Source organism: Siphateles boraxobius, unplaced genomic scaffold, assembly GCF_051911475.1.
Source record: "Siphateles boraxobius isolate OS27281-9 unplaced genomic scaffold, OSU_SipBor_1 26, whole genome shotgun sequence".
Taxonomy (NCBI): Eukaryota; Metazoa; Chordata; class Actinopteri; order Cypriniformes; family Leuciscidae; genus Siphateles; species Siphateles boraxobius.
Window position 1 is genome coordinate 14206986 of NW_027508876.1, and position 25868 is coordinate 14232853.

The 25868-nt window shown below is 38.0% G+C and overlaps 1 protein-coding gene across 2 annotated transcripts in view; it reads left to right on the forward strand.

Moving 5' to 3' along the window:
* stau2 (staufen double-stranded RNA binding protein 2) overlaps positions 1-25868 on the forward strand; it is a 124651-nt gene that overhangs the window by 35770 nt on the left and 63013 nt on the right. For both annotated transcript variants that reach the window (XM_077244419.1, XM_077244418.1), the window contains exons 6-8: positions 8551-8710; positions 14136-14243; positions 24707-24919. In XM_077244419.1, the coding sequence (XP_077100534.1) occupies positions 8551-8710; positions 14136-14243; positions 24707-24919 (481 nt within the window). The remainder of the gene's footprint in view (positions 1-8550; positions 8711-14135; positions 14244-24706; positions 24920-25868) is intronic.

Below are 25868 nucleotides of genomic sequence, written 5' to 3' on the forward strand. Positions count from 1 at the left end.
GCCTGACCTGGACTGTTGCTCAGTGGTCCAAAGTACTTTTTTCGGATGAAAGCAAATTTTGCATGTCATTCGGAAATCAAGGTGCCAGAGTCTGGAGGAAAACTGGGGAGAAGGAAATGCCAAAATGCTTGAAGTCCAGTGTCAAGTACCCACAGTCAGTGATGGTCTGGGGTGCCATGTCAGCTGCTGGTGTTGGTCCACTGTGTTTTATCAAGGGCAGGGTCAATGCAGCTAGCTATCAGGAGATTTTGGAGCACTTCATGCTTCCATCTGCTGAAAAGCTTTATGGAGAGGAAGATTTCATTTTTCAGCACGACCTGGCACCTGCTCACAGTGCCAAAACCACTGGTAAATGGTTTACTGACCATGGTATTACTGTGCTCAATTGGCCTGCCAACTTTCCTGACCTGAACCCCATAGAGAATCTGTGGGATATTGTGAAGAGAAAGTTGAGAGACGCAAGACCCAACACTATGGATGAGCTTAAGGCCACTATCGAAGCATCCTGGGCCTCCATAACACCTCAGCAGTGCCACAGGCTGATTGCCTCCATGCCACGCCACATTGAAGCAGTCATTTCTGCAAAAGGATTCCCGAACAAGTATTGAGTGCATAACTGAACATAATTATTTGAAGGTTGACTTTTTTTGTATTAAAAACACTTATTTTATTGGTTGGATGAAATATGCAAATTTTTTTAGATAGGAATTTTGGGTTTTCATGAGCTGTATGCCAAAATCATCAGTATTAAAACAATAAAAGACCTGAAATATTTCAGTTGGTGTGCAATGAATCTAAAATATATGAAAGTTTAATTTTTATCATTACATTATGGAAAATAATGAACTTTATCACAATATGCTAATTTTTTGAGAAGCACCTGTATATACACAGTATATATTCAGAAAAGATGCATTAAAAGTGACATTCAATCTTTATTAATATTTTAAATGCCCTTACTATTTCAAATAAATTCTATTCATCAAAGAATCCTGAAAAAAAATGTATCCCGGTATAAAAATATTAAGCAGCACAACAGTTTTCAACATTGATAAAACAAAATATTTCTTGAGCACCAAATCAGTATATAAGAATAATTTCTGAAGGATCATGTGACACTGAAGACTGGAGTAATGATGCTGAAAATTAAGCTTTGCAATAACAGGAATAAGTTACAGTGAAGAAACAGTGGTTTTAAGTTGTAATATTACACTCACTTTTACTGTATTAGACACACCTTGCTAGTACCGGGTTGAACCTTTTGCCTTCATGACTGCCTTAATTCTTTGTAGCATAGATTAAACTGTGCTGGAAACATTCCTGAGATTTTGGTCTATATTGACACAATTGCATCACGTGCAACATCCAAGATGCAAATCTCCATTTCCACCACATCCCAAAGGTGCTCTATTTGATTGAGATCTGGTGACTGTGGAGGCCATTTGAGTACAGTGAACTCATTGTTATGTTCAAGAAACCAGTTTTAGATGATTTCAGCTTAACATGGCATGTTATCCTGCTGAAAGTAGCCATCATGGGTAAGATATAGGTAAACTGTGGTCATAAAGGGATGGACATTGTCGGCAACAACACTCTGGTAGGCTGTGACATTTAAATGATGTTCAGTTGGAACTAAGGGACCCAAAGTCTGCCAAGGAAATATGCCCCCATACCATTACACCACCAGCACCAGCCTGAACCATTGATACAAGGCAGGATGGATCCATACTTTCATGTTGTTTACTACCAATTTTGACCCTACCATCTTTCGGTCACAGCAGAAATCGAGACTCGTCAAACCAGGCAACATTTTTCCATTGTCCACTTTTGTTGAGCCTGTGTGAAGTGTAGCCTCAGTTTCCTGTTCTTAGCTGACAGGAGTGGCACCGATGTGTCTTCTTCTGCTGTAAAATATCTGCTTCATGGTTCAAAGTCTTGTGCTTTCAGAGATGCTCGCTTGTAAAGAGTGGTTATTTGTGTTACTGTTGCCTTTCTATCAGCTCAAACCAGTCTTGCCATTTTCCTCTGACCTCTGGCATCAGCAAGGCATTTTCGCCCACAGAACTGCTGCTCACTGGATATTTTCTCTTTTTCAGGCCATTCTCTGTAAAACTTAGAAGTGGTTGTGCGTGAGAATCCCAGTAGTTTTTCTGAAATACTCAGACCAGCACGCCTGGCACTATCAACCAAGCCACGTTCAGGGTACTTTGACACTGCCAGTATAGTTCGAAACAGGGTACAGTTCGCATGTCATCATGTGAAAGCTGTAATGTAGACCCGGGAGCCACTGGGATACCGAACCCGAGACTACGTGTAGGAGGTTCGGATACACTGGAACTGTGGTGTGATTTGCATGAATGTGAAAGCAACTCAGACTGGTCACTGTCTGAGTTGTATATTTTATATATATATATATATTTTTTTTATTTTTTATTATTATATTAAATTATATTATATTATATAAAATATATTATTTTATATTAATAGGCTACCTCTACAAGGGATCATTTTCGAATTCGTCATTCAATAAAATGGTAACACTTTATTTCGATAGTCCACTTTAGACATTCTACTAACTATAAGTAACTTTGCAGCTACATGTCAACTAACTCTCATTAGAGTATTAATAGACTGTCTGCTTAATAACTGCTAAAACTTTATTTTGTTGGTCCCCCAACAGATATTCTACTGACTATAAGTAACTTGGCAACTATAAGTCAACTTATTCTCCAAACCCGAACCCTAACACCTAACCATAACTTAACAGTCTACTGACAGTCTACTACAGCCTACTAATACTCTAATGAGAGTTAGTTGACATGTAGTTGAAAAGTTACTTATAGTTAGTAGAATGTCTAATGTGGACTATCGAAATAAAGTGTAACCAATAAAATTATTATTAATAATTTAATAATAATTAAATTTGGCCTCAGCCAAACAGTTAAACAAAAAATGCGAGCAAGGCCCGATGATGGAGAGAAAACGGCCAGGTGGAGCAGACAGGGAAAGGACAAAGAAAACACTCCAAGAAGAAGCAGCAAAATTACTGACCTGTTCAGGGCTTCAACTGCAGGTCAGTTTCATCTGTAAATACTGTAGTTTTTTCTACATTAACTTAGTATTGAGCTTCTAGCACATGTAAGCGGTACATTCGTGGAGAAGTCAAAACAAATGAGTGAAACAGCACACAGAAAACTCACAGAAGAAATGTATTGAGGTAAAAATTTGAATTGTTTTTATTTTATTATATTTATAACATATGATTTAGTTTAACATAACACAACTAAGGGAGCGTTTCGCTGAATATTATCACGATTGAAAATGTTACATTGAATTTATTGTTCAGTAAACAAGTAGCGTATTTAATATTTATTATTAAGTTTTTAGTTTTAGACACAAAGAATATTAACTGTTTTTGTTCTATTTCACCGACGAAAATAGTTCCAAAGGAAAGCAACAGCAGCGCGTGTTTTGTTACTGAATGATTCAGCGTTTTGAACGAATCTTTTGTATGAATGACTCATTGACTCACTAATTCAGGCGGTCACTTGCCGCCACCTATTGACACCGGTTTAGTTTAATGTTTAATTATTGCATTTTTTTTATTTGTATATTCAAACATTTATTTAAAACATCAATCTCATAATAATTATTTATTGCAGTTGTAATTTTGCAGTGCAAATTATTTAATATGATGGGTAACAGCCCTGTAGTATGATATTATTATAACTGAATTTATTGATCAAATTTAATAATTTGACATGAAAGATGATGCATACATTTAATAAGGTAATACAAATTATTTTTATTAATGAATTTTATTAAATTTATTTAATATATTACAGGGTTGTCACGTGTTTCTAAATTTTATTTGGGTGGATGGCCTGGATGGGTGTAGGATTTCCCGGCCTGAAATTGTGTCTCAGTTCGGCCCTGGTGACTGCACTTGCGCATGTGTTTAAGCCGATGATGACTCCAACATAACAAGTAGGGGATGACAAAGGTGATGATTTTTCCCTGGGATACGAACTAGTGAGCTTGCAGTGTAATCATGAATGAGTGCAATCTGAGGGGCAAATGAAGGGCTTGCAATCTGCCAGCTCCTCAAAAGAGTATATTCTTGCATGCACCAGAAAGCTGCCTTGTTGCAACACACACACATTTTGAACTTAAGCAGATAATATTGACCATGGCTTTTTCTCAATATTTGTTCTTTAGCGATCTTGGGTTTTTGCACTACGTCATCATCAACCATCAAGTTCAATTCCAGTACTCAAAAACTCAAATACAGAGGACGCATGAAAGTGCCCCGATGTGTTGTTGATATCGAGGATACTTCGAATGGAGACTTCAGAAAGAATCGAAACGTTAAAAATCACAGAAGACGCTGCTGGCGGTCGATGTACGGAAGCCTGTTAGCCTGTAACTTCTTGTTCTCACTTAAAGGGAACATAACACACGATTGGTTTCTGCTAATCTTATATTAATCTTGACATAGAGTAGGATTGCATTCTTCATATCTCCGAAGAGTCTTTAGTTTTTATCAGATTTATAAAAGACAGATATGCTGTACAGAGTCTTTCTGAAAACAGCCATGCTCCTAGAGGCAAGCCGTGCAGCGCTGCCGGTGGCTTTCGTAACCCGAACGAAGCTCGTTAATTGATGAACATTTGTCCGTCTCTTTTGTTTAATTTTAATAAAGTGATAAAGACCTTAAAAAAGCGGCAGTATTTTTATTGCCATATTAAGAAGAATCTTAACATAGACAGCATAGGTAACAAATAGACTACTCATAAATATACATGGTAAAATAAAGAAGATATGAACTTATATGAAAATAATGTCTATAATAATATGAAAGAAATGTTTAGAATAGGTTGTGACATTTTTTTGTGATGTTATGTTGTATTTATTGTGCCTTGCCCTTTAATTACTATTTGCTTATATGGTCAGTTAAGCAGGAAGATCGCAGCACATCTCAATTCTCACAAAGATACGTTCTGTTTCCTCGCATCCTTCTGAGTTCGTTCTTTCAAGGTTGCCTTGCAAGACCGGTCTCATCATGAACACAAGTCCGTTCTTTGCGTTTTTGGAATTGAGAAACAGACCATGTCTAAATGCTCTGAGTTGCTACCATGTGATTGGCTGATTAGATATTTGCATTAATTAGTAGTTGAACAGGTGTACCTAATAAAGTGGCCGGTGAGTGTATTTCACAATGTTATTGTATTTTTTACCAAATAAATGCAGCTTTGGTGTAAATATTTTACTGAGTGATTCTGATAATTCTTTCACTCAGAAATGCATCTGATTATGGTAAAAGCAAAAGGGGTTGAGAACAGTTGACTTTAGCAAGATGTACCATTTACTTCCATGATCTGATGTATTTCTAAGTGTCCAACACATGTTGACTTTGTTCATGACTGTTGTTGATGCATTTTTATTTCCCCAAATGCTGATAAGAGCTAAAACCGTGAGACCATGATGATTTTGGAAAGCAACAGCTACTTTTTAGCACAATTTGGTCCCCGGACGCTACAGAGGAGTGTGAATGGGTTCTCCCCAGCGAGGGAAGGGGGAGAGCTGACGCTAGGTCAGTCGGTACCGTTCCTCATAAAGGCCTTAAAGTGCAAACAGACCCTTAAATCTGCCCACTGAACAACGGCCTGACAGCCCTGCATGGGTGAGCCAAAGTTAAGATAAAGAAAGCTGGATATATGTGAAGCTGCTTTTGTTCCATGCTCCTTCGCTTGGAGCCAATGGGAGTCATTATTTCACCAACTCATTGTTATGTCATTGACCCCACGGAAGAAGGGCCCTTTAATTTCACCATTTATTACTCTACCAATATTGTTCAGGTTCCACCTCAGAAATAAATCTGCCTTTTCTCTAGTTGTTTTAAGGCTTTGTACACCACTCCCATCAGCCTTTGTGTCTTTAGACACTTACTTCATTGGAGCTCCGTGACAGCGGAATGAAGCGGGTACATAATAATGTACTATATGACTGCATGCATAGCAGGAATGGGTCACGATGCTCAACTAGACCTCAGTGGTACACAGTTGTAAACTTTCAGAAGGATGTCCTAGACTGTTGCCTCATGCTGTTTTTTTTTTTAAATACTGGAAATGCATTGTGAATGCTTCCCCTATTTTTACATTTATATTACCTTTGCCATCATCTGCGCTCACCTAAAGTAAACTAATTATTTAATAACATAGAAAAATGTGATCTTCAGCAAATCTTAAAATAAATGTAATTTTTTCTTACTAAATATCCACTTTTACAGGGAACAAACTTTTAAATGTGTAATTTTGGTGATCAAAGATGAGTTTCAAAGGATACAATTATTTACTTACAGGGGGACTTTAAAAGATCGAAATCTCAATTTAAACATCCACACGATCTTATTCCTGAATGGCAGCCTTTGACAAGTACGATTACAGTGGAATATTCAAATCTGTGTTAGCGCTGCCGCTGAATCAGAGAGAGCAGTTTTTGTGTTTTGATCTCAGAAGTACTAGGACAAATGCCTATAGTTTGTATATAAGCACTGATGTTTACAGTGGCAATCAAAATAGAGTTAGAGTGCTTTCACACTGGCAGTTTAGTTCAAAACAGGGCACGATTCGCATGAAAATTTGCTCATGTGAAACCGGTCTCCTCAAAAGAATTTGTTTGCAAGCAGTAGAAAGCTGCTTTCATGTGACGCTCATAAGTTCACGCAAGTGTCTTTGCGTCATTCTTCTTTGCATAATGGCACCAAATTAAAGTGTTAGTTCACCCAAAAATGAAAATTCTGTCAGTATTTACTCACCCTCATGTTGTTCCAACGCCGTAAGACCTTCGTTCATCTTCAGAACACGAATTAAGATATTTTTGATGAAATCTGAAAGCTGGATCACTCCTCCATACTAGTCCATAGGCTTCTTGAGGGATTGAACTTGCCGGCCTCGAAAAGTCATTAAAGACATCGTTAAAATAGTCCAAGTGGCTCAATCTAAAGTTTATCAAGCGATGAGAATACTTTTTGTGCGCAAAACCCCCCAAAAAATAACGACTTTATTTCAACTATTCATTTCCTTCCCTTTGGGCTTCTAGTCAGTTAAACTAGTGATATAGCGTAAGCTTCTGTTGTTGTACGTCGCACGCATCACACACATGACCAGCGTTGGCCAATAGTGAGCCTACCTGTGACGTAGCTCTAGGCTATTACACTAAGTTAACTGACTAGAGGCCAACAGAGAAGGAAATGAATAGTTGAAATAAAGTCGTTATTTTTGTTTATTTTTGCGCACAAAAAGTATTCTTGTCGCTTGATAAACTTAAGATTGAGCCGCTGTAGTCACTTGGACTATTTTAACGGTGTCTTTAATGACTTTTCGGGGCTGACAAGTATCAATCCCTGAAGAAGCCTATGGAGGAGTGATCCAGCTCTCAGATTTCATCAAAAATATCTTAATTCGTGTTCCGAAGATGAACGAAGGTCTTACATGGAACAACATGAGGGTGAGTAAATACTGACAGAATTTTCATTTTTGGGTGAACTAACCCTTTAATAGTCTTGATGAGTGAGTCATTGAATCATTCATTCAAACTGTCACTTTTTTTCTTCTCAAAATTTACACCATAGTTTAGACTGAGTGGATCAGACTAGTTTAAACTGAGTGGAGCCCAGTTCCTGTGTGACACCTTATTTACATAAACAGAGAGAAGTAGATCCAGCTACAATGTTCTTCCACATGCAGTTTTGTTTATTTACTGCTAGAGCGCCAAAAGTTACACTGTACCTTTAAAATAATTCAACTACATATTTTTAAAATAGTCTGTAGCAATTAACATTTTGTCAGAACAGTAAATTACACTTTTTTTGTTTAGTTGTCTATTCAGAATCGTGAGAGAATCGTGATTTCTATTTTAAGCAAAGCAAATCATGATTCTCAATTTATTAAACTTATTAAGGTTTGTTATCTAATTCAACTAATCGTGTTTGGTATGTTTAGCCATATAAAGTGCGAGGATTAGGATATTAAATAATTTAAAACCAAGAAATATTCTGTTTATGAATAATATTAATTTTATTTGTTTATTGAATTACAAACATTCAAAGTAGGATCATTTTTAAAAGTGTTATGTCGTCATGCCTTTAATTTATTCAGACAAAATCATATGGAATTTTAATGATAGATTTTATATAAGCCATTTATTGATCAATCGCCATGACAGGAATTATATTATCTGCTGATCTCATCGGCTGGAATTTTAATAGTGCTGCACCCTTAGATATTTACCTTGATAGCATGGCCAGGAAAAGAAATCCTTATATTTATTAAGCTTCTTCCTTTCCGTCACAAGTCGTGTTTTTCCTGTCATTCCTCCCATTTAGCAACTGGCTATCATTTCCATTCTAGAGCTCGCACAATAATAAAACTGCCAAGTTTCGATAAGATAATCCTCTTATAAATCAAAGGGCTTTTTCCCCATTTACCTGCCTTTTTCTCTTTCACTCAACCTTTCCTTCTCTGTCTCTTGGCCCTCTCCCAAACCTAGGTACCATTACCCAGTGCCTAAGGTATTTTATGTGCAGCTGACAGTGGGGAGCAACGAGTTTATCGGAGAGGGGCGGACTCGCCAAGCTGCCCGACACAATGCGGCCATGAAAGCCCTTCAGGCCCTGAAGAACGAACCCATACCAGAAAGACCAACTCAGGTAACCCACCAAAACAGAACGCACATGACACAGCCTTGCAATCAATCCTCTTTTTAATTTCACATAGCATCTTAAAGAATTCTTACATGCACTACAATTCAAACGTTTTGAAAGGAAATATTTTTTTTTTGAAAGAAAATAATGCTTTAATTTAGAAATAATGCATTCAATTAATCAAAAATGACAGTAAAAACATTTTTAATGTTAAAATAAATAAATGCAATTCTTTTGAACGTTCTATTTACCAGAATCTTGAAATATCATGTGACGGAAGAAAACTTAAATCACTGATTTGATAACATGTTCATTGTGGTAACATTGTTTTTACTACGTTTTTTAATTAAATAAATGCAGCCTTGGTGAGATAGTGAATGTAGCCTAGGTGATTATTATTTATTATTATATTTGAAAATGTATTTTTAAAAGTGTACAATTTGATGCATTTTAACCAATGGTCTCAGACATTTTATGTGGTTTCCAGTTTCCTGTGTTTTAGTCTGTGCACTTGAAAGCCTATCGTGCTTTGAATAATCATAAACTCTTGTTAGGTAAAAGTGATATTCAGGCTGATGAAATTTAAGATGACACGACTGTCCTGTTTCCTCATCATCTGTCAGTGTTCACAACATCTCCTCTGAACTTTAGTTTAGCTTCAGGCTATCCTTCAAAATACAAATGTCTCCCACCGGAAATCATATTACATTGTGCCCCAAATGCCTGGCATCGACCAAGGTTATTTAAACCGTAGTGGCGCCTCTCTTGTTTGGTCTTGTCCCCCTTCTGTCTCCATAATGAGGGCTTTGTCAGACACCTTTTCAGTGTATTGCTTTACAAATTGATACACACTATACCTGTGCACACCTCAGGGCAAAACTGTGTTCGTCTGCATGTCTCCTCATTCCTGTACCAGATCTCAAACCTCGAGGATGAGTATCATGCTCACACAAACAAACACACACACAATTCACACGTATTTGTGCGCACATCTTTACTATCTTTACTTTTTTAAATCTGTAAATGTGTACATGCTCCCTCATTTAGAATAATCCAAATGTATTGACATTAGAATGAGAATAAGAGCACATTTGTGTGTGTACGCGCATGTTTCTAATCTTTTCTGCTCATAAATAAGGACACTTACACAGTTATTGGTCAGTGAGAATCAGTGTAATATAGTTTTATCAACAGACTCTTATATAGATCATACAGCTTCTCAATAAGTAATATTTTTTTATATTTCTACATCTGTGGTCCTGACTAATTATTTATTGTAAACTGATATTATTATTATTATTCATATAAAAAAAAATTGTTTACTGAAATACTTCAACTATGCAGTAATATTTTTTGTTCATGTTTTTGAAAACGAAACCATTTTACCAGTCTCCTTGTAAACTACAAAAATGCAAATTTGTGAAAACATTGACATCATGCGTAGAGTTGGGTATAGTTTGAATCGTTTGACTTAACTGCTTATCGATTCCAATTCTTATCAATTCCTAATTTCGATTTCAATAAGATAAAAAACTTAGATATCATTCACATTTATTCAAAATCTTATTGCAAATGTTTTTTTTTTACAGATTACAAGTATAGAAACTGTAATCAAATGTAAAATAACGCTGCACTTTATAAATAAAATATACATTACAAATATAGTTACAAAAGTTGAGTCCAGATCAGTGAGTGAATTTTCTCTTTGTGTTCTGTTGTTTGATTAATGTTATCATAGAGAGGGCAGCAGGAATATTAGGCTTTTCTTTGTCATCTGTTTACGTTTAAGGGAATATTTTGACATATCTTTGCATTTATTTGTGGAAGAAAACTCTGTTCTGTATCACACACTATACAGTATGAGAGGCGGCTTTACGTGTGCACGCTTTAGATGTGTGTGCAGCACAGAAAACAGCGCTCGAGTCGTCTTGCGCTTGATTGGTTTTAAAATCACATTAAAATATTTTTTTCTGTACATGTGCTTTGGATGTGTGTGGGTGACATCACCAACTGCTGGCCTGGCATGAAATACAGCATTTTTAGTCATTCTTGCAGATTCGGATCGTTTTGACAACATTGTTGTCTATACGTGCAAAACTTTTCCGTTTTAGTACATTGTTGCTGTGTAAACGTACCCTTAAATAAGGAACATTTATGCTATTGTTAGTCAATTTGAGTCAGTGTTATTTGTGGCTCCGCTGATTTTTATTGTCTAGTACACAATGTTTTCCTTCCTCTCAACACGCTCATGAACTCGCAAAGCCAATTGTTTACCATGTGCTAACTGGCAAATGAGCTCATGCCAGAGTTGTCGAGGGAATAAACAACACCACAGTATGTACTGTCAGCACAGCTCTAAATAGTTAGTAAACAGACACGGGGAAGCTCCTCAGTTTCGTTTAAGTCTGAGTGAAGGTTTTCGTCCAATGGTTATCATGGAAAGAGTGACCACACACTGTAAGCAGGAAATCTCTCAGATGAAGAGATGCTGACAGAAATGTGGATTTGAAGGATTTTCAAAGAGAAGCGGATGATTAATCCATCAGAGATGTTGATTTTCAATTTGCCCTATTTAGCAAAAGAGCCTAAATGATATTTGGAAGACATTGATTTATATCAAACAGTAATGGTTTGTTATTTTAGAAAAAAAGAAATGAGGCTCAACTTTATTGGTTCAAATGTTTTTTTGAAACATTTACATCTGTGTATCCAAAATACACAAATCTGTGTGTTAAATATAAAATATCAGAATAATTTGCGCACATTAAGGGTTCGTTTTGGGGCTACTTTTTTTCTAGCTTTTTTTTTTTTGCTAGTCTGTGTCATAAAATAGCTCCATCAACTGACTTTTATAGGGACATTTAAAAGCTGTTTTCAAAAAGTAATAATTTTTTTATATATATATATTTCTGCATCTGTGATCCTGATGTATTACAGTATGTATTATAAACAGATAATAATAATTATAATGCTAATGTAAATAATTTAATAATATTAAATATATTATTTATTTATTTTACTTGTAGTGTTTGTAGCGCTATATTCAACTTTTTGTAGTAATATAGCTTCATTGCCCAACTTTTATTAGGACCCTATAGCTGTGAGAGGTTCTCAGAGTAATATTGGTCCTAATTTAATATCCATTATTAGCTGATAATATAATGATAATAATAATGATAGAAAATTGTTATTATTGTTTATTTATTACATACAAGCATACGTTTTTATTAATCTGACACTACAGTATGCATAAATTGTGACAACGTTTTTTTTTTTTACTGGGTTCTTCCCAAGATCTTGGAGAATGTCGAAAGGCCAAGAAGAATCATGGCAAATAATTCAAATGATAATAAAACCTTAATGTTTGGTAGAATTCATGTACATTTTTATACTCAATATTTTTCTATTTCTGGATGCGTTTGCAGTTTGATGAAGAGCAGTATGCAAATCTTTTACTACCTTTGTGTTTGATACATACAGAACGTTAAATATGTAACTCCAAATCTTATAAAAAGTACCATGACTGAGTTTGTAAACTGATATTTTAGCAAAGCTCTCTGTTGCTCTCTCTGGTGCTGTTGGACCATTATAACACACAGCTCATTGATATAACACATCAAATTTAGCTTGTGACCTTTCAGATCAGTTGAAGGGCACACAAACAAACCTGTCTGTACACAGTCTGTAATACAAAGTCTCACACTCTCCAGACCACCTGATGTCTCTTCATCCCAGACACCATTAACAGGCGTTTGTAGGAAACGAACAATGACATCATGCCGTGTGATCGCTATAAGGACGACAGTGAGAACACAGTATTAAATGTCTACGAAAAAGCACAACTTGATCGAGCGCTCTTAGATCACACACTCCTGTTCATGTATTGCATGAGAACACACTCTTCATTCTGAAAAGAAATGTCAGTACTGTAATGGAGGTGACCAAGATAATATGCTGCAGGGATCATATTAAAAGTCACTCTTTGGAACTTTTGTGAGCGCACTATTGCAGCTCCTTTTATAGTTGATAAGATATAAATCGGAACTAAGGGGGAACTGCTTTTGGATCAGTTTGAAAGCTTTTTCTTCTCACAAAACCGAGCCACTTTCTCCAGAATATCAACTGCTTAACAAAACCAGAAGCATCTATTTTCAGCAGAGTTACATGAGAAACTGCAGTCATGCGTTGAAGCAGACTCACCATCAGGTCTGAGATCATAAAGCCTATTCTTAAGATCTTCCTGGCAGGTCTTCATTCTGTTAGAGGGTGCAATGTACTGTAGTTTTGAGGCTGAATTGAGGTCAGTGACAGAAATCTGTGTACCGTAATAAAGGGATTGTTGAGAAAAGGTAATCAACTCAAGGCAATGTAATGCATTGAGATTTGTGAGTTCTCTCAAAATGTAATAATAATAAGTGTTAAATGTTGTAATGCTGCTTTAAGCTGTTTTTTATTCACTAATGCAAAATGTGATCACACTAGACTTGTCTTTTGACTCAGAGTCTTTTTAAAAAAAAACATAAATTCAACATATAACAAATAATTACATGTCCAAAATGCAAAAATGTACAATCGACTCCACTTTCCTGCAGCGCTGCAAACTTTCAGTTTTAAAGTTTGTGTTCTTTTAATTCAGCCAAGATTTCACACTGTGACTTATCGATCTTCTATTGGTCACATATTCATGAATCCACAGGTCAGAGTTCACCAAATGCTTTCAATACAAATATGCATATACATTTTCATTTAAGTTTTACACACATATTATTTATGTACTTACTTTATAATCAAACATTAGGTAAAAAGATTTTCAAACAAATTTGTGATTAAATAAAGCCAGCCAACAGAAAAATGGTAAACCTAAATGCATAATTTATTTGTGCTAGCAAATCCGCAACATTGTTGAATAAGAATAGTTCAGACACCTCTGTTACTACAAAAATAGGGGGAATTGTGTTGGTATAACATGTGTTTTTCTGTCAAATTAAAGTAATATACTATTATCCGTGACCCAGAAAGTCCTATCCAACTTTCTAACTCAGAAGTAAGCTGTTTTCTGTGAATGTGTGAGACTTATTTAGTCTCAGATGTATTAGTCTCTATAGTTACATTACTAGAAGAATAATGGTGTGCTGTAAACTGTAAAACTATTTGCATTACAAATCAAAGTTATAAATAATAATAAATTACGCTAATAAATGTTTAAATGCATTTTTACAATTATGATAACAAATACCAGGTAGCAATATCAAGCAAAATAATTAACTGTTTTTGTTCTGCTAAAATAACTGGAAGCGGATGATAAGGTAAGCCTTGCAAATTCAAGTTACAAATGGCTGCAACTGCTTTTATGTTAAAATGAATGTGGATATACTGGATAAAATGTAACTGCATTCATGTAGTTGGTCTGTTTTCTGTTTTACCCTTTCAGTGTTCAGAGGAGAAGAAAGAAACGGAGGAAAACAGCGATGCAAGTAAATCCGAGATCAGCCTGGTCTATGAGATCGCCCTGAAGAGGAACCTGCCAGTTAGTTTTGAGGTAAACTGAGCAAATTTAATTAAGCATACATTGAAATTCACTCATCAGAAAATTTCAACAATAAATTTCATAGCAAGTTTATTCCCAGCTCTAATGACTCTATTCAGCCCATTCAGTCTTTGTACTCTAAAACAGTTGTACGCTTTTTACACTTACCCTTTTTCTCAGCCAGACAGCTGAATATAACGTCAGTGTCAGATGTTATTGGAAGTTCTTTCGAATCAAAGCCAATTAAGCTGAAAATAATTCCAAATGATTGTTAGCTTCCTACATGGGTGGCTGACCTCTAAGAAAGCATCCTTATTGCAATTTTACCTGATTTGAAACACTCTTCATATGCAGCAACTTCAAACGTATAGCATTCCTGGTATTAAAGGGTTAGTTCACCCAAAAAAAAAATTTCTGTCATTCATTACTTACCCTCATGTCGTTCCAATCCCGTATTTTTGTTGTTGCCACAAATAGTTGTTGGTTAGAGATGGTATTGGGCCAAAAGATTTGCAGAATTCTCCGGAAGTTCTTCGTATGGAAGGCTGACAATTTAGTACGGTTGTTCTTTGTAATTCCCTACTTTTCCTAGCCGCAAAGTAGGTTGGAAAGGACGCAGCTCTGGTAGAGTCTCAGTTTATTGTAGGTGCTATATTGTGTGGACCTCCACACATTTTTTAACATACTAAAGGTGTTTCTGGCTTTGCTGAGACGGTTCTTGATGTCACTGCCTGCTCCGTCGTGTCGAATGGTGCTGCCCAGGTAAATATACTGTTAAGTTGTGGTTCTACTTGGACTGGTGAGGGGTTCGGGGTGTTCATTGTCATCACCTCTGTTTTCTTCTTGCTGATCTTCAAGCCTACTTGCTGCGCATAGGTCGTAAGACGAGATGTTTTCTCCTGTATGTGCTGGTTGAGTATGTGAAAGCAGCGCCAAGGCAAGATCTTCCAGTGTTGAGAAGAGAGACCATCTGATGCCTCTTGGTTAGTCTTTGGTTGTCTGTTGCATCACCCTGACAATTGTCATTTTGAAGAGCATTGCTGACATTACTTCGAAACTGTGATAACTTCTTCCTAGTTTGCATGTATAGTTAGTGTGGAAACACTTGATAAGAAGAATGATCTGTTGTGGAATCCCATATCCATGGAGTATACGCCATAGACTGTCCCTGTGGATGCTGTCAAAAGCCTTCTCAAAGTTAATTTAATGTATTGCTCAATGATGTTACACAGAAAGCTCCCAGTTTTCATAAAAAAATGATTTGCTTCATTTGTGTTATGTAGATGAACGCAGGTCTTATGGGTTTGGAACGACATGAAGGTTTAAAAATTTAATTTTTGAGTGAACTAACCCTTTAAGCACACAGGAGTCTCAATTCACAATGAATTCTAGTAGATTCTAGTTAACATGTTTCGAAGCCAACTGCTATATTCTTACAAGTATACAAATTCCAATGTACACAAATATTGGCTAAAAGTATTTTAATAAATAGAAAATCGTTTCTTTACATTGTAATTCAAAAACGAATATTTCTCTGGTTCCGTCCACCATCTTGAATTACATTTTTCCCCACTGAACTCATCATTCTGGGATTGCTCACTGTATGATGTATGCAATGCTGCCTTAGACATCTAAAAGAAGGTACCTTGAAACTTTTGGAGCAAGCTTGTGTTGGGAGAATTCATATAATGGCTTAAAATACTGTCTAGAAAGTCGTCTCAATGGGTTTTGGACTCTTGACTGTAATCACAGCCCCCCGCCCCGCCCTTCAAGTTTACATTCCAATTTAATCAAATTCATCCATCAGAATATACTTGGATATCCGCTCAATCGATAAATTGAAAATTACTAGCTTCAAGTAAAGAGGTTAAGCGGAAAAGTGATTATATTAAACGGCTATTCTTGGTCAAGCTCTGTCAGCATCAGTTAAATCCAGTAATTGTAATTGCTTTAATACTTAAAAGCATTTATTGTGGGAAGGAGGTCGATTTGGACAACATTCAAATCAGCATTTCATTAAAGAGCTGCATCAATGACACTTCAAATCAACACACACCTCTATATTCAACACTGGAAGAAGTCTGAGGAACTCTATAGCCTCAATAATACTGCATCCATGTTTCTCTTAAATGATTTTCCCTGGCTGTCTCCAAGTTCATAATCTGCAATCATCTGCCTGGCTTTGGTTAACTAGAATCTTCCTGATGTACATTCTCCAAGAATCCCTTGTACTTGCATGCATTTTGTTTCGTCTGGGGACCCCAATCTAACTGCATTTGCACACACTGGAGCTTTTTCTTTTTCTTTCTTTCTTTAAAGTTTTTACTAAATCATCTGTGAGAGCCTGGACTGGTTTCAACCGATTGTTAGATCGTTTCAGGAATTTTCTCCCTCGCTATTTGTAGGAATGGAAATACTTTTTGCCCTGATTCAATTAGAATACAAACACAGAATATTACAGTGTTACTGTGCGAGAAAGACATCATGAAGACAATCATTTGTTGTTCAAAGATGTGAGACACATCTGCATGAAAGCTTTTAAATAACCCCAAAAATAAAATTTGTTCATCGTTTTCTCACCCTGATGTTGTTCTAAAACTGTGTGACTTTCTTTCTGAGGAACATCACAGAAGATATTTTTGTCTAAACAGTGAATTTCAGTGGGGACAAATGTTGCCTTCCTTCCTTCCTTCCTTCCTTCCTTCCAGTACAACTGTAAAATTACTATTATTTATGGTTGTCTTAATTATTCATTTTCAAATGTTAAACCATCAATTTACATTTTGGTTGAGTATTTACTGCAAACTGAGCCACTCTGAGGCACTGAAAACACTGGATCATGAGCTGCTCATGTGTAAATTAACACAGTGCCACGCTTCACTCTGAAATGTGCAGCGCATATACAGTACTTATTTAATTAGATCACAACCCTTGTGATTTGATAATCACACTAAGGCATATTGTGATTTTTATTTTTATTTTGAGTAATTGTGCAGTCCTAACAGAAACAGAAGAAAGAAAGTCATACAGGTTTGGAATGGGCTTAGGTCAACCAGAACAGTGCCTCATCGGTTCCCTTATGAAGTTAAGGACCACTCAGTAATCTACACACCTTCACCTTCTTGTCGGTGTCAAGTGATATCAAACAGATGCCAACATCAAAAGGCAAATGCATTAATCACAGTTTCTGTCATGGATGACGCCTTACAGAGGTACAAGAGTGGAAACCCGTGCCAAGAACCACCCATCGAGTACGTAAGTATTTTCCCTCAGGGAACACACATCAACAATCCAAACAAAAGAGCTTTTCTTCATTATATCAGTCCTTGTCATTGTCCCACCCTGGCCTTGTATCCTGCCTTTTCCACAAGGCTGAGGACACGGCGGTCTCACTAATACCATATCTCCCCTGGCATCCATGGAGGGGATGAAGAATGATCAACCTCATGTTACAGCGATTCCTTCCTACAACTTGATCTCCATTGCCAGCCATGCGAGACTGGAGTGCAGACAGAGTAACTGGCCACCATCAGACACAAGACTCAAACATTTGCTGAAACCCCATCGCTGCCTGAGGATGCCATATCATCTGTTGACAACACAACATCGTCTGCTGCCATGAAGAGAGTCGGGCTCCAGTGCCAAGACCTCCTCACAGTCCTCGTTCACCCGATGAGGCTTATTCACCGGATGGAACTGCCGCCCACCTACCTTAGTGTTTCATAACTGCTTTGGAAACTGTGTCAGGAGGTCAACTTGAGAGTTACAAGGCCTGTTTTGACTTCTTGTTGCTGTAGTTGGTTACCTCCGCTTGTGTTCACTAACAACTAGTTTTTGTTTAACCCATCTAATAAAACAAGTGCAAAATAAGATCCAAAAATCTAAATTGTCGTCATTTACTCACACTCATTCCAAACCTGCATGACTTTCTCTCTGTAGAAACAAGATATTTTGAGGAATGTTTCGACTGTTTTTGTCCATATAATGGAAGTCAGTGGGGTCCCTGTTGGTTTTCATTGTACAAACAAAAAAGCACTGAGACATATTTAAAAATATCTTCTTTTGTGTCACACAGAAGAAAAAAGGTTTGGAAACATATGAGAGTGAGTAAATGATGACAGAAATTTAATTTTTGCGTGAACTGTCCCTTTAATGTGACATTCTTGCCTATTTATTCTCCCGGAGATTGTGCTTTTGATTGTGTAATTTGTAACAGAATTTGTAAAAATAATACATGTTTCCAAGTCTTCCATTTTTTGAGACAATAGGTAGTTCCATTACATTGAAATTACATAAATAGCGTTATGCCTTATTTTGGGACTCAAGCAGTAATCTACATTTAAGTTATTTGAGTTATTTCAGAAATTTCTCATCAAGGAGAATCTCAGAGAAGTTCACATCTCATTGGAGTCTTGGTCTTTTTTCTCATTTTCAGATTGAGTTAGTTTTATAGTCAGAGACTGCGAGTATAGTTTTGATCTACGTAACTTAGTGCCGTCCTAGATAAATCTCCACTCTCAACCCATGGACTAGACCATGTGGGAGTTCCCTCAATGACGAACTTGCAGCTTTAAGCCCTCCCCACACCTCATCCCCGCAAGAGAGCTTAAAACGATATGATGATATTTCCAAGAGGGAAGTATAGCAGAATTTCGTCATTTCGTTATAGAGTGATGCTCACCCGGAGGAATTCTCAATACTTATGTAACATCTAAGTGTGATGATCAAATGCATTCCACATCAAGGCCTAGTAAATATTGGGTTATGCCGCTCTGTCAAGTGTGCGGGAAATGCACAGTGCTCTCTTGTGTTTCTCAGTTCCTGGCCATCTTCAGATGAAAGCCCAGATTGTTGAGGACTAGAAGCGTACAGATGAAGATTAATGATGTTTGTGTATGCTTCCAATCATTCATAATAACTGTCTTGAGCTTTAAAGATAGAGTTCTTCCAGAAATTAAAGTTCTTTCACCATTTACTCACCCTCATGTTGTTTGAAACCCGGATGATTTTCTTTCCTCTGTGGAGCAGTAAAGATGACAGTGAATGGGAACTGGGGCGGTAGAGATCAAAAAGCACCATAAAAGTACCATCAACACAGCCCATATTTATAGTTTTCTTCATTCACTTATAGTTTCTCCATTTTTTACCATTGTACTATGAATATGTAACATTACATAACACACACAATTATGCCAAAATGCCCGTTTTGTTGTGTATTCTCACTAGAGCAGTCTTAAAGGAGTTACATAACATAATAAAGGAACTTAGAGTTGTGAGAAAATGAGATGCGCGTCAGATCCTCGTCATGTGCAGTAGTGGCAGAACACACTTAAAATAACTGTAGCCTAATAAATCAGTTACTGTGATGTCTGTCATTAATGTTAATTAAAGAATGTCTCGGTTGCATATGTAACCCTCGATCCCTTAAGGAGGGAACGGAGACGTAGGCGACGTGTCGATTGATTGCGATCACGCTTACAGTCCAAGGTGCATCTTGGGATTCATACGCCAAGATAATGGCACCCACTATCCAGTGGGCCAACCTCTGCTTTGAGACAGCCTTTCCCTTCTGCTGGCCTCCGAAACAGACGAAGAGCTGGTCTAAGGTCCTGAGGCTTTGCGTTCTGTCTACATATAACCGAAAGGAGCGGACGGGACATAGAAAAGCAGGGCTGGGTCTGCTTCCTCCTGGGGCAGCGCTTGCAGATTTACCACTTGGTCCGGAAAGGGAGTGATAGGAACCTTGGGCATATATCCAGGCGGGGCTCTCAGAATAACGTGAGAGTTAGCCGGCCCGAATTCCAGGCACGATTCATCGACCGAAAATGTGTGCAGGTCCCCTACCCTCTTGATGGAGGCCAAAGCAAGCAGGAGAACTGTTTTTAAAGACATGACTTTTAACTCAGCTGCCTGCAGTGGCTCAAAGGGAGGTCTCTGCAGTGCGGTCAGCACCAGAGATAAATCCCAAGAGGGTATAGAGGGGGCGCGAGGCGGATTCAGTCTCCTCGCTCCCCTCAGGAACCTGACGATCAGGTTGTGCTTTCCCACGGATCTCCCATCCACTGCATCGTGATGTGCGGCAATAGAGGACACATACACTTTGAGGGTGGAGGGAGACAGCCCTCGCTCCAACCCATCTTGCAGGAAAGAAAGCACGGATCGAACACCTTTGGGGGTTTTCTCGGTGAGAAGAACACCACTCAACGAGCAGGTTCCACCTCAGGGCCTAAGCAGGCCTCATTGAGGGTGCTCTCGCAGAAGTGATGGTGTCTACGTCTGACTGTGGTAGATCACCTAGAACCTCCGCGTCCCGTCCAGGGACCATACATGGAGAAAGTAAAGTCGCCACTCTCCCTGGGCCACAGGCTGTCGTGAGAGCTTGTCGGCGGCACGATTGAGCAGGCCGGGAATATAAATGGCACAAAGCGACCTCAGATGCTTCTGACTCCATAGGATGAGGTGGCGGGCGAGTTGCGACAAGTGACAGGAGTGTAGACCACCTTGATGGTTGATGTACGCAACGTTCGCAGTGTTATCCGTACTGACCAGTACATGCTTGCCAAGCAGCAGAGTTTTGTGGCGTCTCAAAGCAAGGTGTACTGCAACCAACTCGAGGTAGTTGGGGGCCCGTCTAGATCTCCACTACTGCATGCCCATTGTTCATGGCCCCCCAGCCGCTCCACAGCATGCCTGGACACCTGTTCTAGGGGCTCTCCTGCCTGGAGAAACGAAGGGTCTGACCACGGGCTGAGGGTTTGGTGGCAGGCTGGGTTGATTGTCACACAGAGCTTGCCGCTCTGCCACGCCCACCTTGGAACTCGGCTGTGAAGCCAGTGCTGAAGCGGTCTCATATGGATCAAGCCGAGCGGCGTACTATAGCTGCGTCTGCCATATGCCCCAGGAGCCTCTGAAAGTTTTCAGTGGGAACACTGTTCTGCTCTTGATAGTTTTCGGGCAGTTCAGCACCAACTGGACACATTCCTCTGTGAGGCGTGCCGTCTGGTGAACCGAGTCCAGCTCCATAGCGAGAAAAGAGATCCTCAGCAAGGGGGCGAGTTTGCTCTTTTCCCAGTTGACCCGAAGACCAAACTGGTGCAACTTGTTGGAGCAACAAGTCCCTGTGTTCGCACAACTGCTCTCGAGAGTGAGCTAGTATCAGCCAGTCATCGAGATAGTTGAGGATACGAATACCATGCTCTCTCATGGGAGCAATGGCCTCCTCCGCGACCTTCGTAGAGACGCGGTGCGACACGGCCAGCCCGAAGGGTAGGACTTTGTAATGACCCAAGAAAGGAGGAATTTGCTTTTTTGACAATTTGGATACCGCTGGAGCCAGCGGCGGAACGATAACCATCTGAAGAGCTCGTCCCCCCATCCCTGGGTGGCCTGTTTCAGGGACACTTAGTCTTACGCTTGCCACCTGGTTTGGCAGCATCTGAGACAGGCTGGGCGGTCTGCCTGCGGCTGGCTCCACGCTGATGCCTGGGTGGAGGCACGGATCGAACACCTTTGGGGGTTTTCTCGGTGAGAAGAACACCACTCAACGAGCAGGTTCCACCTCAGGGCCTAAGCAGGCCTCATTGAGGGTGCTCTCGCAGAAGTGATGGTGTCTACGACTGACTGTGGTAGATCACCTAGAACCTCCGCGTCCCGTCAGAGGAGGACAGGGAACGACCGGATCCAGAATCGCACGGGTGGAATGACATCTTGAAAAAGACGCAAACGCACCTGTGTTGCTCTTTCAGGAAATGAAAAAAACTCACCAGTGCCGGAGCACACAGGGGAATGATTGCGGAAACATTGACAAGCACCCACTTTCTTTGCCCCCAATCGGCCGTCAGACAAACAAACACAAACACAGAATTGTGATGCTTTTAAAACAGCAGTTGAGAGCTCAGAAGGCTCGCGTCCACCGTTGCACTCACGCTGTAGAACAACCAGCACCAGGAGAGACTTCCTGAAGAAGCCCCGACACACTCGTTCGTTGTAATATAACAACACTCTTCAGAGACATCGACATGAAGACCGATCGGCTCCGAAGCGAAAGACAACTAGTGCATGCATCCACTTCCGTATTTATAACCGCGCTGCGGGGCAGAGTGTGAGATGCAGATCTCGCACGGCAATGTGCATTGGCTCGTTTTAACAGTACTCGAAGATGACAGGCTCCGTCAAACGTGAGCGACTGAAAGGAAACAAAGGTTTTTCAGAATAAACAAAAATCGGCACACTGCTACTGCTGCTTCCAAAGGATTAATTTATTGAACAACGTTTCAACCCGAATGTCTTCGTCAGGTCTCCAACCTTCGGATCGAAACGTTGTTCAATAAATTAATCCATTGGAAGCAGCAGTGGCAGTGTGCCGATTTTTGTTTACTCTGAAGTGCATAATTTGATCGCGCACCTTCCTAAAGTTTTCTTGATGTGCGCATACTGCTACTTTAGTTTAATTTAGAATTTAAGTATTTGATAACTTTATTAAATTTCTGTATATTTCCTACCTGTTAGAAAGGTAGGAAGGCCACAGGTAAATAGGAAATGTATTATAATGGGTCTATGTGCCGATTGTTTTAAGTTCACTTAAATGAAAAGTTTAATAAAAAAAAGGTTACTTAAACGAAAAGTTTCACTTAGAAAAAAGCTTAATAAATGTTGAAATTGATAGCTTTCAATTATACTGTAATGTGATGTTGAATGTCTATCAATAGTGTAAAAAAAATCTATTTCATTATTAGGATTGGTGATACTGGCCTTCATTCATTAAAAGATCTCATTACAACAAATATTTAAAATGTACTGTCTAAGTTGTTTCTACATTAATTTGGATATTAACTGTGAAATTATTACAATATAAAAATATTAAAAACTCCTTATGTATATATTAGTGCTGTCACAATCGCGATTAAAAACATTACTCTTCAAAATGTAAAAAAAAAAAACACAAATATAAAATAAACGTGTGTATATATATATGTGTATATATATATATATATATATATATATATATATATATATATATATATATATATATATATATAATTAAAGAAAAATAATTTGTTTATTTTATATTTGTGTATTTTATTTTTGTTTATATTTATTTCTTTTATTTCTTTTCATTTATTATTTATTTATTTTGGCTCTAATTTTTGATTTATATTGAATTTCCAGTAAAAGTTCTGTCTGTTCATATCATCATATGGCTTCAGAAGACTAGTTTATGAGTGAAATGGACCTACTTTGTGGTACATATTTCACCCATTTTTTAGCTGAGGAACATTCATAAAATTTCTCCTTTTGTTTTGCATGGAAAAAATTAACAGTTTACAACATTGAAAGTCATTAATAATGACAATTTTCATGGATGAACACATTTTTTGATGAACTATCCCTTTAAGGCATTGTGCGTGGTTTGAAATGGCATGTGGCATCCAAGCTTCATTTATGTAAGTCATGAAGCTTATTGCAGTTTGCCACTGTATTTGAATAGGCTCTCAGCTGAGCCTGTTTCGCTGCAGTGTCACATGTTTGTATGAATGCCAGAATGGTCATGTGTGTAAAGAGAGGATGTGAGGAGGGAGTCTCTGGAGACGGATAACTTTCAGTTCTGACTGAGCACATAGAGGCCCACCCTCAGCTGTGTGAAACTCAATCCCCCCAGTGTTGCTCTTAAAGAGCTCAGAGCAGCTCACCTGTTCTGTTGACCATCTTGATGATGTCACAGGAAGTAAATACGATTTCATGTGCATTACATTAAATTTTGGTTTCTCACGACATCAATTCGTGAGAAATGAATAGTAGTTTCAGAACAGAGTTTGAACAGTCGGCACAAAATTGGAACATTTTAGTTTTTCTTCTAATATTGAAATTTAATTTAATTTAATCTAAACACACACACACACACACACACACACACACACACACACACACACACACACACACACACACACACACACACACACATACACATATATATAAAACAAAACATGTTATGTATTAAAGATACAATAATAAAATATGTATTTTAAATAAGATATAACATTTTTGTCTCCCAAAAATAGGAAATCAGCTAGATTCTTGTTCACAAGCCAAAAATGTAATTAACTCTGCATTAATGTGTGTGCTTCTGATTTGTATTCTTCCATATGCATATTCATGTATATTCATATTCATATATTCATACTTTGTGTTTGTGTGTGCGTGTGCGTGTTTAAGAACCAGGTGGAGTCTCTTAAGTTCCATTGGTCTCTCTCCCCATATGAGTTATTGATACGGGTGTTAAAGCGGACAGCTCGAATGTAGTGAGTCTAATTAGCAGTATTCCCATTTGCTGAGAAAGAGGAAAAGAAAGAAGAGAGCGTGCAGGAGACATGGCCTAAGGGGCAGAGAGAAAAAGAACATGACTGGAATAACTGCTGTTCCCACTTCTGCATGCATGTGTGTTCTCTTGTGTAACGTTTTCTTTACGTGGTCCTCAGATGCTGAAGGAGAGTGGACCCCCACACATGAAGAGTTTCCTCACACGTGTGACGGTGGGGGAGTTCTCGGCCGAGGGTGAGGGGAATAGTAAGAAACTCTCCAAAAAGAGAGCAGCCCTCTCCATATTACAGGAACTGAAGACACTGCCAGTCCTTCCTGTGGTAGAGAAACCAAAAGTGCATTACAAGAAGCGGCCCAAGACCATATTAAAGGTGGGTAGATTTAGGAGCAGAACTAATTCCTGAGTGGTCGATGTAACTGGAATATTACATTGACTTTGTATTCACTCGACTCGTATGCATTTATTATGAGATGTGTTTTGGACGGTGTAAAGTTGAGGTGTGTAATTTCTGCACTGCTAGCGGCATCAAAAGGAACTGCCAAATTAAAGGCTTCGTACTTTTGTAAATTAAACACCTACTGTAGCAACAAACCCATCAATGAATAAAGCACAAACTCTGTTATCAATATTAAATTGTTTTTATGGAGATTTGTGTTAAAAAATACATAAAAAATGTATTTTGTGAAATATTATTACAATTTAAAATAACTGTTTTATTTATTAGTTGGATTTTCAGCAGCCATTACTCCAGTCTACAATGTCACATGATCCTTCAGAAATCATTCTAACATGCTGATTTGATGCTCAAGAGACATTTCTAATGTGTTTAGTTAAAAACAGTTGTTTTTTTTCTGAATTATTTGATGAATATAAAGTTGGTTTTGCTTGTATATAATGACAATAAATTAGCATTGAGTCAACCCAAAAAGAATCAATAAAAAGTCATAAAAATGGTCCACATGATAATGCTATATTCTGAAACTTCTGAAACCATTTGATAGTTTTTGTAACAAACAGAGTGAAATTAACATCATATTCATTGAAAATCGTTGTCATTTTGGAGTTTGACAGCCCTAATTCAAATTTATTTTCATAAAATGGAAATGGAAGTTGTTCAGAAATTCGCTTTTGTGTTGCATAGAAAACCCGTTTTGAAACAACATGAGGGAGAGTAAATCATGACAGAATAATCCTTTTTGGTTGAACAATTCTTTTAGTTCATTCAGGCTGTTCTCTTTTAAAATTCTAGAAATTTTTGGAGCCTTTTACATCATACAGATGTTTATTGCCTCACTCATTCGCTCGCTCACTCAGTCAGT